The sequence below is a fragment of the Archocentrus centrarchus genome, chromosome 7 (genome assembly GCF_007364275.1).
Source record: "Archocentrus centrarchus isolate MPI-CPG fArcCen1 chromosome 7, fArcCen1, whole genome shotgun sequence".
In the NCBI taxonomy this organism is placed as follows: Eukaryota; Metazoa; Chordata; class Actinopteri; order Cichliformes; family Cichlidae; genus Archocentrus; species Archocentrus centrarchus.
This window is the reverse complement of record NC_044352.1, coordinates 30,343,562-30,361,717: the sequence shown is the minus strand read 5'-3', so window position 1 is coordinate 30,361,717 and position 18,156 is coordinate 30,343,562. Positions and strand designations below refer to the sequence as shown.

The window sequence follows — 18,156 nt, the reverse complement described above, 5'->3', positions numbered from 1 at the left end:
GAGGACCAAATCTCAGTGTAGTTCAGAAGCTGTCTTCAGAGCCTCAGAATACCTGGTGTTAACTTTTTAAGCAAACAATGCGTAAATGGAATCTAGTGGTTTACATTCTGATCGTTCAAAAAGAAAGTTTTAACTACTGTATGTGTGAAAAATAAATGCACTCTTTTATATAATGCTTGTATTTTCTTGCTGCAGTCTCCGCTGGTTGTTCATAATTTGTTTTCTTATCTCACTCTAAGCAATAAGATGAATGAGCATTCTTAAAATGTCGCACTGTTTCATTAATGTATTCTTGAGTTTTAATCAGCTGGTAGCAGCAAAGGATACTGTACAAGCAGGTGTTTGGAAAAAAAAAAGAATCACCTAAATTCTGTTAAGCTCCATTAAGTTCATAATGTGCTGAGCTCATGCCTTAATGTGCATCCTAATGGTGGTAATACCTTCCAGCTTGTACCAATGTGGACTGGTTATCAGTGTTATTGAATTAAAATGACCTCATGGTATTAGTCAAGACAAGTAAAGGGGGGGGTGGGGGGGTAATTACATTTATTCCTTCCTCCTTTTCAGTGCCGTGCAGTGGGAGCTCACCTCGTCTTTGTATTTGATGATGTAGGAGTAGATCTCGTGCAGCGCAGACATGCTGTTGAACTGGCTGAGATGCAGCCGGGACTGCTCCGCCAGGTAGGCACTCATGTCCTGATCGCTGATGGCTGGCATGCGGGAGATATCGGAGTAATACCTAGACGAGAGTTCAGGCAGAGTGTCATGTCTCGCCACATTTATTCAGGTTATCGCAATTTCCGTGCTGATGTTTTTTGACAGGCCCGACAGACATGTTTTTGTCATGTATTTAATATTTTAGTTTATTTTTTTTAAATAATATGAATAAAAGGAGTGACGGGGGGAAAAAAAGAAGCCAAATTCATTTTTTACAGATGCACACCTGCTTATATAACTTGGGCCTCACTGCTTTAGTTTTCATGGTTTGTGTTGCAGCCCTGGGTCGTTCCTTCCCCCTTATGCAACTTAACTTTTTAGTATCCTACTTGCTGTGTGCAGGCCCCTGCTCCTGATTGGTGCCTACATCTGCTCTTCATCATGCCATGCTCATCTGACTGCTCCTCCTGTGTCCCGCCTCCTGCCACCTTTGACTGGTCTGCTGCCCCAGACCCACAGCAGGGCTGATTAAGGCTGTCAGACTGTCATTCAGGGCTGCTGTGAGCAGCATGGCCCCAAGCCTCATTCTTCCTGCTAGGAAAGCTGATACTTTTGTAAAGTAATTTATAGTACCCAGTATGTATAATGTTCTGCAGGCTTCTTGCCTGCCAGCTTTTGATTATATAACCCATTTGTTTAGTTCTGTCTGAGGCATTGAAACACTGGGATGCTGGGCCAGGAAGCAGCAACTGGCGCACACTTCACACAGTGAGCTGACTTCCTTTGTAAGATACTCTCTTACAGCAGTGCTACTGACGTCTAATTTTTGTTGTGAACATGCAGGACACTGAGCCTAGGATTTCATTTCTTTTCTTAAATAGAACAGTTTGATTTAGCTTTTACACCTCAGCTTTATGTTTTATTTATTTCACTGGTTTGAGTAGCATCCACCCACCCTACGTTTCTGCTTAATCTTTTGTGACTACACTGTGACTGTTTATTGACATTAAAGAATCTTGCTGGAGTTGTAACAGTTGATTCATAGTTGACTCATTTTTAAAAAAAAATATATAGATATAACATAAATATGCCTTTTTGAGATGATGTGAGGACAAGTTGTTACAGGTGATGTTTTCAGTGAAACAATCGAGTCGGTGTTGTTGGCTGCATTGGGGGAGGAAAAAGTCCATTGACAGCGAGGCAGGTAAAAATACAGTATATTAGGAAAACATCCCAATGCTGAGCTGTACCTGAATCTGTGTGCACAATCCATATCTCAGCTATCTCAAGCTTTACTGCAGTAGGGCAGGGCTGGCAGAAGACTGTAGGTTTTGGAGGCATAATGGAAGCAAGGTTCAGCTGCAGCCAGTTAAATCTCACCCATAAATCCTTATCCTCACACTGCCTCCAAAAGCTCTCTGGAAGCTGTACTACTTCCTGCAGCATATTCAATTCAAACTCTTGACATAAAGAAATATACTGCACTTTTCCCCCATATTTGATTCCATTTGTTGCAGCAGAGGTGGCTGCACACACATTTGCGATTTCTTAAGTAGTATTATACAGTTTATCAGATTCTCGTCTGCATTTATTTTATATATCAGGCACTTTGCAACAAATAACTGAGCAGACAAGCAGCTGCGTCTCCACAGAGCCTCTCATCCAGCGGATCAGCTCCAGCTCCACTGGCGATCGATCGATCCCCGGATCTTCTGGTCTGAATGCCAAAGGGCATGCAGGGCAAGACACTGAACCCGATTGTGTGTTTGAATGTCAGAACGCACTAAGTCATAGAAAGTGCTTGTGTGAATGTGTGTGTCAATGAAGTGAAGGACAGTACTGGGGCTAGCTCGTTAAGGTGTGAGTGAAAAGGATGAACTGATTGGACAGGCCAGGCAAGAGTCAAACACTGTATTCTTTTCCCATTAGCATTTGATAAGCTGGAAATCTCAATATTAAAAACAGAAAATCAACATTACTACATACTGAGAGAGGTGGTGCAGTGCACAATGCTAAGCACTGAGCAAAGAATCAAAGGAGAAACAGCCACAGAGAGGCTCTTTCTCAAACGTGGAACCAATGGCAGGTGGTACATTAACCTACGTAAACATTCTGGAGTTGGACAGAAGATGGAGGGTTTGTTGCCGCTTTTCAGCGAACCTCCATTTGGGAAAGAAGTACCAACAGTTGCTATAAATCCCATTTTCACCTGTGATTTCGTCTTCCTTTTTTTGTCTTGGAACCGATTCCCTGTGGAGCTGCTGTTGCTGGCATTTTATTCACCCTGTGCAGTATTCTGTATTTTATATGTCGACGCGAAGTTCAAGACAGCCGTAATTACTGCACACGGTTCCTTTGTAGTAATTTAATCCAACTATTATGCTTTAAATGCCAGTACCAGATTACATTCAACCTGTAATGTTGCTATAGTCGTACAGCTGTTTTTAGCTTAATAGCTTAATAATGTAATTAACTTTGATTATAACCCTCCATCTCATTTTTCTCCCACAGCTCAAAAGGAACTCTTAGAATTCAAACTGTGGCTACAAAGGGATTCCTTCATCAAATGTAGCTGATTTGAAAGTCTCTTTGTTTGGGTCAAACTCTGACTTACCTCTCTACCCAGTTCTTGTAGTTGGGGATGTCTTTAGCGTAGAGAAGCTTATTTGAAGGCGAGTCTTTGCCTAGTTTGTGTTCTGATGTTGAACAGGAGTCCATGAAGGTCTGGGCCACCACGGACAGACAAGCGTCTGTGATGCTGTTCTTATGAATGTCAAACACAAACTGGGGGTTCTTGATCACGTTCACCCAGAACCGGAGAGGAAGACTGGAGAGAGCATAAGAAAATATTTGAAAAATTTAAGCAAAGCTGGAACCACGTGACTGAGTGCCTTCCTTCAGTCTGATTATTACTTCTAGTCTGATTATTTCTACTTAGTTCACCATGTGCATTAAAGCCGGCTTTTTGAGTGGTTTATACTGTCGTCATTTTAATCTTGCTCGGGCGGTGCCACGGCCCTCAGGGGATGTAGCAGCTCTGCAGCTGAAAACGATCAGAACTGCACAGTTCACCTAAATGCTATTCAAATAAAGGACACACATTGATGAAATGCATGTTAATAAAAAATGTATGAAATAAGAACAATGCTATGCTAGTCTGAAGATGTTACATGAAACACCCAACGCAGCAATTTTTAAAGATTTCTATACATTTTGCAGACTTGGATGTATTGATTTTAATTCTGTTAGTGCATGCAGTAAGTGCAGCATTCACAATGATATTTACTTTGCAGACACTGCTATTATTACTATGTCCCCAACAGCCACTTAAATCTGTTTGACATGCAGTTTGATTGCAGTCAATCACTTTCAGCCAGAGAGAGACTCCACTGCAAATGTTACGAGGGCCAAATGCGAAAACACCCGAAGATCTTTTTATGCTAGAGGCAAAATTTAATTGAACTGAACAGGGTTCCATCTCACAACGCTACATCCGGTTTCTATAACACTTTACATTAAAGGGAAATTATTTTTTCAGCGGCTACAGATAAAACCTGAGTAAGTTTTTGACTTACCAGTTGCTCTTCCAGGTATGTCGTACGTCGTAGTCTGTGATGGAGTGTTTGTCAGCCTGTTCGTCCAGAAAGTCAAACATATACTTGATGGCCAGGGGCAAGGCGCTACCTCTGTGGGCTGTGCTGAAGATGGTCTCAAACAGGTCGTCCACAAACTTCTGTAACGTACCCTAAATGGAAAAATGAGGATAGAATACAAAAAAAAATAATTTGTAAGGAATATTTTACCAGTGATTTTTAACTGTAATCTCAGCTTGATTTTATGCTGTTATATACTCGTGAAGAAGGTTTTCAACAGCTTGTAGAACGAGCTTTAGCAGCAGTAACTTGAAGTAATCTGTGTGTCTCAATCTCTCACATTGTTGTGGAGGAATTTTATCCCATTTTTCTTTCCAGCACTGGTTCAGTTCATCGCGGTTTGTGACATTTGTTGCACAGCTCTCTTTAGGTCCTGCACCAGCAGTTCAGATGGGTTGAGGTCTGGACTTGATTCTTTTTCAGCTATTCTGTTGTAGATTTCCCACTGCGCTTGAGATCATTGTCAGGTTGTGTGATCTAATTTCAGCCAAATTTTAGCTGTTGGCGCTAGAATAGTTTGGTATACAGAGGAGCTCATGGCTGACTCAATGACTGCAAGGTGTCCAGGTCCTGTGGCTGCAAAACAAACCCAAATCATCACCTGTCCATCACTGTGCTTGACAACTGGTATGAGGTGTTCTCAATCAAAGACAGAATATCAGCACAAACATGGCAGCATGCATTATGGCCAAACACATCCACTCTGGTCTTGTCTAGCCAATGGACATTTCTCCAGAAGTCTTGTGGTTTGCTGAAATACAACTTTGCAAACCTAAGCCGTGCTGTCATGTTCTGTTAAGAGAGAATAGGCTTTCTCCTGGCAACCCTCCCAAACAAGCAATACTTGTTCAGTTGTTTTCTAATTGTCCTCTCATGAACTTTAACATTTAACATGCTAACTGAGGCCCGTAGAGTCTGAGATGTAGCTCTTGGGATTTTTGCAATTTGTCTGAGCATTGTACAGTCTGACCTTGAGGTGAATGATTGTGGCATTGTGTTAACACACACCTGAATGTTTCAGACCAGCAAACTGACAAACCTCACACTTGCTGATGATCAGGTAGCCCCTTAACTGGCAAGGGCCCGGTGACGGGCCGTTTGTAGTCCCTTTTATATGGCAGGCTAGACCCTCCCATTTTTATTGACACGTCATTCGGCCAATCATGTAACTGGCTGCACCAAATCACCTGACAAAGCTACGTGACGCCCTCTGAGTATTATTGGCTCTGGGAAACCCATTTCTTAACATTATTGGCCGAATGAGGTGTCAGTCAAAATGGGCGGGTCTAGCCTGCCATATAAATGCACTTCATTCGGCCCGCGGACCAGACGCAGCCGATTAATAGGCTATGAAATGGGTTGTTCAGAGCCAATAATAACCAGAGGGTGTTATGTAGTTGTTTCAGGTGATTTTATTTGCTGCCAGTTAAGGGGTTAAGCATCTGGCTGCTACTTACTCTCTTAATTCCTATGGAAGCAGTAAGGATGTACTCTGTGCAGTCCGGTGAAAACCTTCTTTTTCACATGGTTTGTTTTTCCCAACAGTTTCACTACACAGTTTTGTCGTTTCTAGTCTATAGGCAGTCATTGAAAGTGTTATTTAAATGTTATTGTGATTCCCGCAATACTGGACAAAATGGCTTAGAGGGCTTTGATATTAATGATGATTATATACAAGCATAAGCTGCACTCTTATGTCGAACAAACATTCTGACATTTCAGTACAGGTGGTGTTCCCACATTATGGTAATCGTTTTGACCTTTTTGATATTTCTGCCGGGACCACTTTAGTCACAACAGGACTGTTATTTTAGTGGTTGTAATTTATATATAGAAGTATGGCTCTGTTCTGGGCCCTGCCCGCCCTTCTAAACCGATACACGGAAAGCCAAAAGGCACAGAGCAGAAATCAGCAACAATGAACGTGACACTGACTTACACAGAAACGGCATCAATAACATGCAATAGAGGAGCTGGGATGGAAGTGGCTTGCAGAGGCTGAAGAAGCTTTAACACTTCCCACATGAGCCATCAGCTGATCTGTCTGAACTGCTGGATGAACTAACTCCGTGCTCAGTGTTTGTTTTTTGTTTTGTTTTTTTAAATTTATTTTTATTCATATTGATTCTCTTCATATGTGTGCAGTAAATTTTAAGGATGAAAAACATTCCCACACATGCTTCGGTTTCAAATGAACCTTAACATTAATTATAAGAAAGGAAGAATACCTTCGAGCTAAGGAAGCCAGTGTCAACATAAACAGTTTCACGGCACCATGAAGCAGAATATAATGTACCATTTCCAGCTACTTGTATCCACATCACCTGAATGGGCCTCAAGCGTGTACATTGTTACAATGAATGGCCCCAGTGGGAATCACAGTGATAACTCTGGCTCTGAGACTTACTCGCTCTGCTGACTAAGCTCAGCAGAATCACAAACCAGAACCCCGGCTCTCGATTCGAATGGTGCTTTCCTCCAATGACAATGCTTCAACATAATTACATCAAATGTAGCTAAATTAATTTCCCTAACACCACATTTGTCACCCTGACTTCTCCACCTGGCAGAATCTATTACTGAGGAAATATATGTCGGGATCATATTTAGTCAGCCACTGCAAAATGGAGCAGGAATTATTCCTTCCCCACTTTTGAATGAAAGTATGTAGATCTGCATAGACAAGACGCCGGGGCAGATGCGTACAGAAAGACTGCCATGGGGAGACAAGGACAAGATGAGCTTCTGAATTGCATTTGCCTCTCTGTTTTTTCATCATGCACGGCCAAATCTTCAATCCCTCAACAAATTACTTGTCTCCTGACACCTCGTGTATCTGCCTCCCTACACTCTGCACCACAAGCCCACCTTTTATTAATCTGTTTTTTTCTTACTACCAGTGGAAATTGAAAAGCCAGCTTGCTTGTAACTGCTGCCCATTGCTATATTTTCCTCCCCCTCTTACAATTAGAAAGGGGAAGGTGAACTGAGAGACAATGAAGGAGAGAAGGAAAGACAGCCGGCCAGTTTGTAATGTAAGATGCCAAGATGGTAGGAATGGTTGAGTCTGTTTCTTTGTACACTGGTAACATATTTAGTAAATTTGACTTGCTTCATCAACAATAAAGAATACTGGTAGCTGTAAATAGCAAAATAAGCCTTTATTGCAGCTGAACGAAACAAGTCAGGTTACGAAACACAGGAAAACCTAAACTGGGGAACAACTAAGGACTGCGAGGCGCACAGAGAACACAGGAACAAACCGATGCCACAACGGCAACAAGACTCCGACAAATGACAAGGGGAAGACTGAGACAATATATACACAGGAGGTAACGAGAGGAGGGTTGAAACATCTGGGTGAACAGTATTACACTAACGTGAAAAAAGAAACAAAACTAAACAACCCACATGGGCCACGGGACTGTCAAAATAAAACAGGAAGCGAGAAGGCAGGAAAACAAACACAAACTTGACACCACATGGGGAGACAGACACACTGAGGAAAACAGACACAAGCGACTTCCCACAAAAAGGGAGGGACACTGAGGGAAACCACAGGGAGAACTAAAGTCTAAAGCAGGGGTGGCCAACTCCAGGCCTCGAGAGCCGGTGTCCTGCAGGTTTCACATATAGAAGTCATTAGCAGGACTCTGGAGAACTTGACTGCATACTGAGGAGGTAATTCAGCCATTTGATTCAGGTGTGTTGGATCAGGGACACATCTAAAACCTGCAGGACACTGGCTCTCGAGGCCTGGAGTTGGCCAGCCCTGGTCTAAAACAACTGGGAACTTAACTAAGAACACATAAGGGAACACATGAAACAATATCACAAAAAGAAACAGTGATCACAAAGGCAAATAAACTAAGTACAAAAGTCCGAGAAAACTAAGAAACAAAGGGTCGCAGATCCGGGACCATGACGCAGACAGCATTATTAAGGCTCAGATGCAGAGATGGTGAAATCTAAAGTCAGCTCAAGCTGAAAAATGCATGCCTACTATTTTTCTATCTAAAGTCTGATTCTCTGAAAACAAAACTAACCAGTAAAACTGCACTTCTACAGTATCAGCAGTAGAACCACGTTTCAACTGTTGAACATAGCCTGTCACTGACTTTCCACTGGCATATCACAAGGATAGGTGCTTGGTCCTCTACTCTTGTCTGCTGGATGACATCTTTCTGACTTTGCTAATAATACCCAAGTATTTGTATTTTCCGAACGACCTGTCTCAAAGCACACCTCAGACTGCTCCAAAAATATCTCAAACACCATGATGGATGGATACCTTCGGCACAGTCTCTGTAAGACTGACCATCTGTTCAGCCCAGCATTATGTTTTGTCTACACAGAAAGCATTTCAGCTGTGTGTTTTTTTGTTTTTTGTTTTGTTTTGTCTGTCTGTCTCATTCTCTCCTGGAAAAGATAAGCTTCTATCTTAATAAATCCATCTGTCTGCACAGGCTGAGTAATGTCTCATATTTTACTCTTTACTGTATTCCCACACCCAAAGCATATTGCCACTTTTGAAGTATATGTTCCTGCTTGTTAAGTGTGTAACTAGAGCGACTATATATTGGGTTCTCAGCACTGTCAGACACTGATGTTAGTATTCATTTCCATCTCAACTCTCTTTTCCTGTGTGCTCTTGCAAAAAACCCTCTAAATTGCTATATACCTGTGTGTTACTTAACACTCGTGCAACCTTATGGGACTTGTTTGGTGAAATTTGGGAATGTGTGAATGTAGTGTACTTGGTATCTTGTGACTTTGTAAAGCAATTGTCAGATGCATAAATGTTGTCAATAATGTATATGATGATGTAATAAACAATAAGACCCCTCAAAGATCTGGGCACACTCTGAATTAAAAGTTGCCTCTCCTATTAAGTAGGTGAGGTGGATCACTCTGCACTCAAGGGCTGATAATGCTGAAGAAGAGTTTCATTGGTGAGTTTTAGTGTCCCCTGATGGTTTCAAGTGCTGTTTAAGAGGTTTTTCCACTCTGACTGGAATCAATGGAAAAAAGTAACTGCTGTTTACACCTCTGTCTCTTACTTTTGTAGCCAGCAGTCTGGTCAGGTAGATCTCAGAGACCATCTTGCTTCCTCGGTCACCCTCCCTCTGATCTGAATGGTCGTGGTTCTTCACCAGATGCCATAGTTTGGTTCCGCTCTCCAGATCGGGGGTGATCATGGGTGTTCGAGAACGTAGGCTGTCTGGACTACTGGCTGTCCTCAGCATACTCTCTAAATAGAGGAAAAACAGATTGGAATGGTATAACAGAATTATCTGAGCTTCGCTTGAATAAACAAAAAAGGTTTCAATTGACCCACAATCGCTATCATCTGTGTCTGTTTCATTATTCATTGTGAGAGTTTCATGATTAGAATAAAGCACGGAGAAATCTGTGACTGTTCCATTGAGGGGGGTGCTAAGGAGGTAAGGTACACAGAGGGGAGATATTATCTGCTGAGTAGCTGTTGGTTCTGGGGTAGAAAGCTGGAATGAAGAGAGACAGAAAGACGCTTAAAGTGTATAACCATCCTGGCGTGCTTGGTGAAAGGACAGAGAGGAGTGCGGATGATTGAAGAGAAGCAAATATGGGGGAGATGACAGGAAAAGGGGGTGGGCGAGCAAAATGGACAGAGAGACAAAAAGGTCAGGAGAGAGGGGTGAAATGGAGAGTAATGGGAGAGCATGGGATAGAAAAGTGAATGAGGCTGAGTGGGCTGGTGTACAGCACTGCTGTTGCTTTTGCCAGCGGGGTGCTGAGTGGCTTTGATTCCAAGCTCATCATGACCATTGGTGGCCAGCAATTTTGCCTGTTCTAATAACACCCTGCTACATGCACACATTCATGCACGAGACACATGAACAGGATCCCAATAAAAAAACAAAACAAAAAGGAAACATTCAAAGAAGCTTTTTAATCATTTTTTTCACAATGAAACAAAATAGCTGGGGCCTTGTGAGATAATTCTCTACAAGTTCAGAAATTGAACGGTTCCTCACTAATCCAGTTTTCAAACAGTGTAGGTGTTGTATGATGCACTGATTAAACCATTTAATTTCTTCCAAATAGAATTAATAGAAACTGACATATCTGCAGTGGGAAAGAAGGTATATTCAGTACTTCCATTACAGCTTACCCCCCCCCCCCCCCCCCCCCCCCCCCAGTTTTGCAGTTGTGTTGTTTTTGCATATAGCCAGCAGCTGCCAACATAACCAACAGCAGATAGCTTTGGATAGCACAGAATTTAGAAGTTAAAAAGCCAAATATTTCTACCAGCAGGTGAAGACTCAGAGCTGCAAGAAGGCTGAATATTAGATATGCATTCATTAGGTGGCAAGAAATATCCAAACAGCTGGTAAAGTTACTGCTACTCATTTGTCTTATGAACATAAAATAACATTGATGAGGATATGAGGGTTTAAATTATATTTGGAATTCTGACAGCAATATGTGAAAGTTAATGACATATTAACCTTTAAAAATTGCAAAATGGCAACCAACATTTCAAAAGGTCCAACTTTTGCTTTGAAAGCAAACCATTAAGAGTTTTCTGATGCTACTACAATGACATTTATTTGAGTAAAATTTGACTCGGTTCCTTTTCTATTTTTAACAACTGATAAAAATTGATGGGTGTGGGCCATGAACTTTTGTTCACTTTCTGAGGTGGGGCATGCCAGAAAAAAAGGTTGATAACAACTGCCATGGGGGATGTGTCTGAATGCTAGATTTGAAGAAAAAAGATTTGAAGACTTTTCCACTATTTTCAGGTACAGAAATTGACATCAGGGCGGGCACTCAGTAGAACAAAACTGGTCAGTTTTTCCATTTCCATAGAAAAGCACACAAAAAAAGATTCAAATCCTAACCTAAACATTTCTTTTTTTTTTGGCATGGGTAGTTTTGGAGAAAAGCCACACTAATATGGGGCTACAGCAGATTAGTGGCAATGATAGCAGCAGTGCATGTATGAGGGTTAATACCCACTCAGTATCAGATGAGGGTTCAGCTTTTTCTCACCTCAGAGTAATTTATCCTCTAAATTGTTTAATTTTCCAGTGGAATATACCATACTGTTGCTGGGGCTCTGTCTGTCTGAGTGCTAGGTGTCCTCTCGCTCTCTCTCTCTCTTTTTCACTCTGTCAGCTGGGGATCGAGGTGTCTACTTTAATGCCTGTCATTTATGGACTGCTTGGAAATAGCCGTGGAATAGCCTTGGCCTGCGCTGATGGCAATGGATAAAAAGGATTGCCATTCGCTCAGATGGAGGTTAAAAAAAAAAAAAAATGGACCCCAATCATGGCCATGACAAACAAAGGCAAAGACTGAATGAAAGAGTTAGAGGCGGCGGGGAAAGGCAGGCAGTTAGAGAAATGGGAATCATTGACAGAATGATTTAAACAGGATCGAGTCACGATGGAAATGGGAGCCGTACCGTATCTGCTGAGGCTCTTGGTGAAGGTGGAGGAGTTGGAGATGTTATAAGCAGAGTTCTGCTTTGGCACCAAGGCAATCACTGAACCATCTGTTACCTGCACAACAAAAACACACACACACCAAAAATATTCAGTGTATGACTCTTTCTTAGTAACTGTCTCTTGCTAGTCTGACTTGCTTTGTGCACGTGTACCTGATAGTGAGCCAGTGTGTTGAGTCTTTTCCAGTCATTGTCGATCTTAGTTGTGACATCTTCATCCTGCAGAATGATTCTGGCCATCCGACCTTGACGCCATTCTTTGAAAAGAGGGAAGTCAAGTTGATAGCAAAGAGCACAAACACAACAAATTCTCTGTGTGTGTGTGTGTGTGTCATTGGACTTTTTTAATTTATATAGCGCCAAATCATAACAAACAGTCACCCAAAGGCGCTTTATATTGTAAGGTAAAGATCCTACAATAATACGGAGAAAACCCCAACAATCAGATGACCCCCTGTGAGAAAGCACTTGGTGACAGTGGGAAGGAAAAACTCCCGTATAACAGAATGAAACCTGCAGCAGAACCAGGCTCAGGGAGGGGCAGTCATCTGCTGTGACCAGATGGGGGTGAGAGGAGGGAGACCTCAAAACATTTTATAGTGATATAAGTTATTTCTTAAAGCTGATATCTTTGAGAAATCTGTAACTCTTGCTATGATTCTGTGTTTGTGTTTTCTATATTTACAGTGAATTCTTCCCACAAAGAGGTGGTAAGTAGGTTTACATTTTCAAAATTACTAAACTCTTTAGTGTATAATCACTTAAAGCAACTATCAATTGATCAAGTGCCTGTATACAACGTGAAAGAGGACCCTCGACTTAACATTCCCGCGTAGAACTGATGCCCTGTCGTTTGCCTCATTTCCACACAGCACTTTATTCTCTTTAAGCTTATTGGTTTTTCCAACTAAGTAGCTATTTGCAACATTAAAAGTCCTGATAATGACACTGCATGCTTACTCTGCAGCATCATGCAGCAAGCAAACAATGTTAGCAACAAGCCGAGCCCACAATTCCCCCAGTAACTGAGGAGGAATAAAATAAGAGCTGAATTTTTTTACGGTAAAAACCCAAGATATTTTAATATGTTGGATACATAAACTGCTGTCCCCTCCACTATAATAACTAACTATATGTCTATATTATGTCCCTGTTGTTTTTATAGATTTTTTTTCAGTGCTTCTAAGCAGTCAAAAAAGTTATTTACACCATTAAAAGTGCAGATTAACATCATGGTAATCTGGATTTGAAGACACTGCTGAATATAGTACATGAAGGGGCATCAAGCTCAAATGGGGTGATAAGCTACAGCCCACTGAGCTCTCCTTGCTACTGTATTTATGCACCTGTTCATGCAGAAGTTAAAATGGGAAAATAGAAATGATTGGAAAAAAATCCCCTTATTATTTACCTAATTAATGTACTTTGTTTCATTTCAGTTTAGTGTGAGAGTCTCAACTGTTTTCTCATTATAAGTTAAGTGTGTGTGTGTCTGTCTTAATTTATGCACTGCTCTGTGTGTAACGTCACTCAAACAATCAGACACAGAGCAGAACTGAGTAAAGGAGAGACCAGTGAAGGGACAATAACTTCACCTGAGTTAAAGACACCTCATCAGTCCTAAACAACAGGTGAGAATGACTTTGTCAGACTTGTTAGGGTATGCTATGGATACTTGTTTGGCTGTAGCAGTGCTTTTTGTGCCCTCCTCACTCCCCAAAACCTCCCCCCATTCCTACAAATATGCATGCACACACAGTCCTGTATGTCTTACCCAGGTCCATATCAGAAGCCTTTGGCCTTTGTGAATAGGGGCTGCCTTTGTACACAGCATCGAGCAGCTTCTCTTTGACCTGAGTGATAGTGTCACAGTTGAGACACTTGACTGTCACCTCAGGGGCACTCTCATTCTCTGGATTCACACAGTGCAGCGTCTGGGACACGGGAAAAGAAAAAAGGTGAAAACCAATGCAAGGGAAATGGAAAGAGACAAAAGAAATTAGGCTTAATCAGGAACATGCCAAGAATCCTGCCAACAAGCAGTGGCTAGTTGAATGGTATGAATGGTTTTTCAGGTGCATTTGAATGTACCTGACAGCACTTTCACACCCAGTATGTTTACAGCCGCTATTTTAAAACCTGGACACTTTCCGTGTCTGTTTAGGCTGTTTGAGAACATAATAACTCGGCATTCACACCTGGGAGGGGACCAAAACAACTGTAGCGGATCCCACCGACAAGTAGGTTTGTCTGCATGTTTCCAAGCTAAACTGGAATAGTTTTGTTTGGTTAACACTGGGCAGTAGATGGGATGGTTCACGGCCAACTCCTTCCAAATGCAGTGCATGCTCAAACATTCCTCGTCTTTGTGTAGTTAAATGACTTCTGACTAATTAAAGAACCAGAGTCTCCCTGCATTTCAGCAGCCGACTGGTTCGACTCAGATGTGACTAAAACTTAACAAATCAAGTGATTCAGACCAAAGCAGATGAAACGAGCCTCAAGACACAGCAAGTTTACTGACCAGTGTTTTGTAGTCAATCTGTTGTCTGATGAGCTTGTCCTCACTGAGGGAGTAGCGGGCTTCTCCTGTGATGGCGTCTATGGGTCCCTTCTCCATCTGCTGCTTGATGGCACAGTAAAGCATGAAAAGAGGCTCCCCAGCACACTCCTGGCGAGGGACAAGGCAGAAACAGACGAGTTATCTGGAGTTCAAACAAATTGTGATTTTTCTTTTATGTCAGAAACAGTCCTAAAAAGGGAAAACTGCCCAGTGTGTGTGCATGTGTGTGTGTGTGTTTTAAATTCGCTCACTACCACTGTGTTTAGTCCTTTCCTTGTGGTCAGGGAAAAACTGTAAAAATGTGTGAAAACACAGAATTTAATAAACGCAGTGATTCAATTTAAAGCCTGTTCATAAGAACTTCTGTTATTCTGAAAACTCTGGGGATATTTAAATCTGCTGTAAATTAATAATAGAGATACAAAATTTTGTGTGTAGCAAGGCTGGAGCTCACCTGACTTACATAAATAAGTAAACAAGGTAACTGTGTGACTGCATGTGTCTGGAGAGTAATTAAAAATATCTAAAAGTGGTTAGAATAAACACTCAGCAGTCCATGATGTGAATTTCCCACTTGTGACATGGTGTGTTATCCTGCTGGAAGAAGCCAACAGAAGATCCACGCGGTCGGCAACTATACTCAGCTAGGCTGTGGTATTTAAACCGAGCTCAGCTGATACAAAGGGACCCGAAGTGGGGCAAAGAAAATATCATCCACACCATTACACCACCACCGTCAGCCAGGTGGAATTATGATCATGTGTGTTCATCATGCAAAAAGAGGGTGATGAAATGCATGAATAATTAAGCAGCTTGATGATGTCAATTAAAAAAAAAAAAATTAATTAAAAAGTGTGATTCGTTTTAGTCAAACTGCAGCAAGCTGATTCTGTGAGTGCAGAGTAATATCCTTTTCAATGCATCATGGACTGTATTGACCCTTGACTGAAATGGCAGGAAAACTGTGTGAAAAATCATTCTTTACAGCCAGTGTTACGCACACGTATGTTTCCATGTCTCCTTACAGTCAGTGTGTGTCTGATAAAAACACTCCCACAGATTTTACATTCGGTTTCCCCAGACAGTAAAATTCAGATGCAATGTTGCAACTTTTAGCTTTTCCTTTGTGAAACATACATCAGTATAATCCTTCTGTTAAAAAAAAAAAAGGAATTTAGTTAAACTAGAATGAATTTCTGACATTCTTTAACAAATCCTGGCACTTTCCAAAACTTTAAATGATCTGTAAACGAATAAGCAATGAGATGAAATTTCAGACTTCAGACCTTCTTGAAATGACGTCTGAAGATGTGAAGGACGCGGCAGTGTTATGTAAACATGTTTCTTTTTCCGGAGGGAGGCTGAAAGCAGCGTTACGTAAATCTTTTCAGCCCTCTCTCAGAGCTGAGCTTATGCGACCAGACATAGATGTTATAAATATGTTGCCCACTCTCCCCTCCATCAAAGACACTTGCCAATCAATAGTGTCATTAGTCATCACTCGGGCCCAAGGAAAACACTTGCGAATGAAGTAGCTGCAGTTTAGAGGGGAGAGAGAGGACACATCACAGCCAATACTCATCCTGACGAGAGTTTAATGATCGACCGCGCAGTGCTCAGGGAGATGCTTCAGACTGTGTGTGTGTGTCTGTTAGAGATGCATGAGGTCCAGCTGAGAACAGGGGAAAGCACTAATTTATCCGTCTCACCTTCAAGCACACTTAGCAACTCGCTTTTTCTTTCTAACACACACACATACACACACACACACACACACACACACACACATTCCTCCCTTAGGTCCTTTTCCCCTTCTTTCTCCCTCTAATATAAATCCTCAGTGCCTTACTGTTATACCAGAGTCCTTCCCTCCTTCTCCATCTCTCTGTCTCTTATATTCACACATTACATTGCAGGGTGTAATATACAGAAGAGCAATGGAGCGAGTGGAAAAAAAAAAAAATTGAGGAGATTTTTTTTTTCTAGAATTCAGAGTTTTTTTTCCACAGAATTCAGATTTTAATCTCTCTGTGTGACAGGAAGCTGAAAGCAAGACGTGTGGTTCTGCAGTACTTTGATCTAAAAAGAAAAAAAAAAAAAGCACACCAGTATGTAGGCTGTGACAGAGTGAGCTAGAATACGAGCACTCAGTGTGAGCGACGTGCAATCACATTCTCCCTGTGCCGGCACCGCTAACGTTAGCCACACTTTGCAAACTAACCTGACACTGAGTGCGTGGAATTTCATGAGTGGATCTGCATTTCAGCGACATCCGAAATACTGTCTATAGAAATATGTTATTCGTGGCTTCAAATGGGTAGTAAATACACACATATTTGCACAAACACTGTTTAACCTCATTAATTAGCTTGTGCTAATGTTTTCTCACTTCTAAGATTAGTGAGTTTTTTTGCTCCCAACTAGGACAGATTAGGAAACTATTCCTCAACAACATCCATACTCTTCACTCCCCCACCCCACCCTCCTGTTGTCTTCTTTGCTTTTTCAACTTTATTTTGCATTTTCGCCCTCATTTTTTCATTTGCTCCTAATATTCCCTTTCAGAAACCACTCGTGGTTCCTGATAGCCGGTATCTTTCATTGCCTCCCCCTTTTTTCCATCTCCGCCCTGCCTTTCTCTTTGACTCCTTGCTCCCTTCTCCTCACCTCTCCCCTGCCTTTCCTCTTCTCCATCTTCCCGAATCCTCTAATTGTCATGTGCCCCTCCATTCATCTTCCCTCTCTCCACCACCTCTGATGCCCACCTCTAACCTCTTCCCTCTTCCTCCCCTCTTCTCTCCCTCATTCCACCGCCATACGCTTTAAAAAGCTCGTTAGCATCTGGGCCAATTAGGTGGGCAGCTGCTAACGAGACAGAGCGAGCATACATTACAGCGTCACGCTTTGGCTTCGGGTTTCGTTGCTCGGCCGCTGCATGCTTGTCTATGAAATTTGCCTTTACTCCACACACTGCCTTCATTAGGGCTGCCTAATTGTATCCTGACATTTACATTTTACAGATATAATGACAGCTGTGGCTGTCCAGAGAGAGGAGCTCAGATTCCTACTTTGTACTGAATGCCATTTATTATTTTGGAGATTTAGAGATTGCATAGAAATACATTTTAAAAAGGCAATTTAGGTAATAGTTTTTGTTGGTTTTGGTAGACTGTGAGGACGTTTAACATGTGCACAATATTCCTGTTCTGTATAAATCAAAATGAGAGAGTAATGCCCAATTTAATGCCATCTTCTCTACACAGTCTCCCCCTAAAATTACTCAACTTTCTTTTCTGCTGTGACTCCAATAATTATCACATTGCACTCTTTATATGATTAGGATTATAATGGCACGTGAGGACAACTTCAAGTCTTTCGGTATATAATTAAAGCGCAGAGAGGAGAAGCATCAGAAAACATCGCCTCGCTTGCTTTTGGGCTCTGCAAGAGTGAGAGAGTGGATGACGGACGGCGAAGATAAAGGGAAAGGGCGCCACGTGAGGACGATGTGGCCGACCTCCCGCCCCCTGGTGAGGCAAACGACCTTAAGGCAGAAAGGGGACTGCGAGTGGAATAATGACAACAAGAAACAAAGCAGATGAAAGAGAGATCAGAGGAAGTGAAGATGTGAGCTAAAAGAACAACAAAAAGATCAGTGAAGGGGACGTGTCAGCTACAAGAGTGAAAGTACGTGAGGGGAGAAGATCTGTGGACTTCAAAAAAAAAAAAAAGTCATTAAAAACAGAAAAGAAGCTTTGATGATTTACTCAATGTGTACTGCACTGCTA

The 18,156-nt window shown here is 41.8% G+C and overlaps 1 protein-coding gene across 1 annotated transcript in view; it reads right to left on the bottom strand.

Moving 5' to 3' along the window:
• LOC115782672 (plexin-A1-like) overlaps positions 1 to 18,156 on the bottom strand; it is a 263,180-nt gene that overhangs the window by 6,098 nt on the left and 238,926 nt on the right. The window contains exons 24-31 of the mRNA XM_030732999.1: positions 14,330 to 14,476; positions 13,580 to 13,739; positions 11,959 to 12,062; positions 11,764 to 11,860; positions 9,371 to 9,561; positions 4,233 to 4,402; positions 3,272 to 3,484; positions 589 to 739 (exon numbers count right to left, since the gene is read on the bottom strand). Coding sequence (XP_030588859.1) covers positions 589 to 739; positions 3,272 to 3,484; positions 4,233 to 4,402; positions 9,371 to 9,561; positions 11,764 to 11,860; positions 11,959 to 12,062; positions 13,580 to 13,739; positions 14,330 to 14,476 — 1,233 coding nt within the window. The remainder of the gene's footprint in view (positions 1 to 588; positions 740 to 3,271; positions 3,485 to 4,232; positions 4,403 to 9,370; positions 9,562 to 11,763; positions 11,861 to 11,958; positions 12,063 to 13,579; positions 13,740 to 14,329; positions 14,477 to 18,156) is intronic.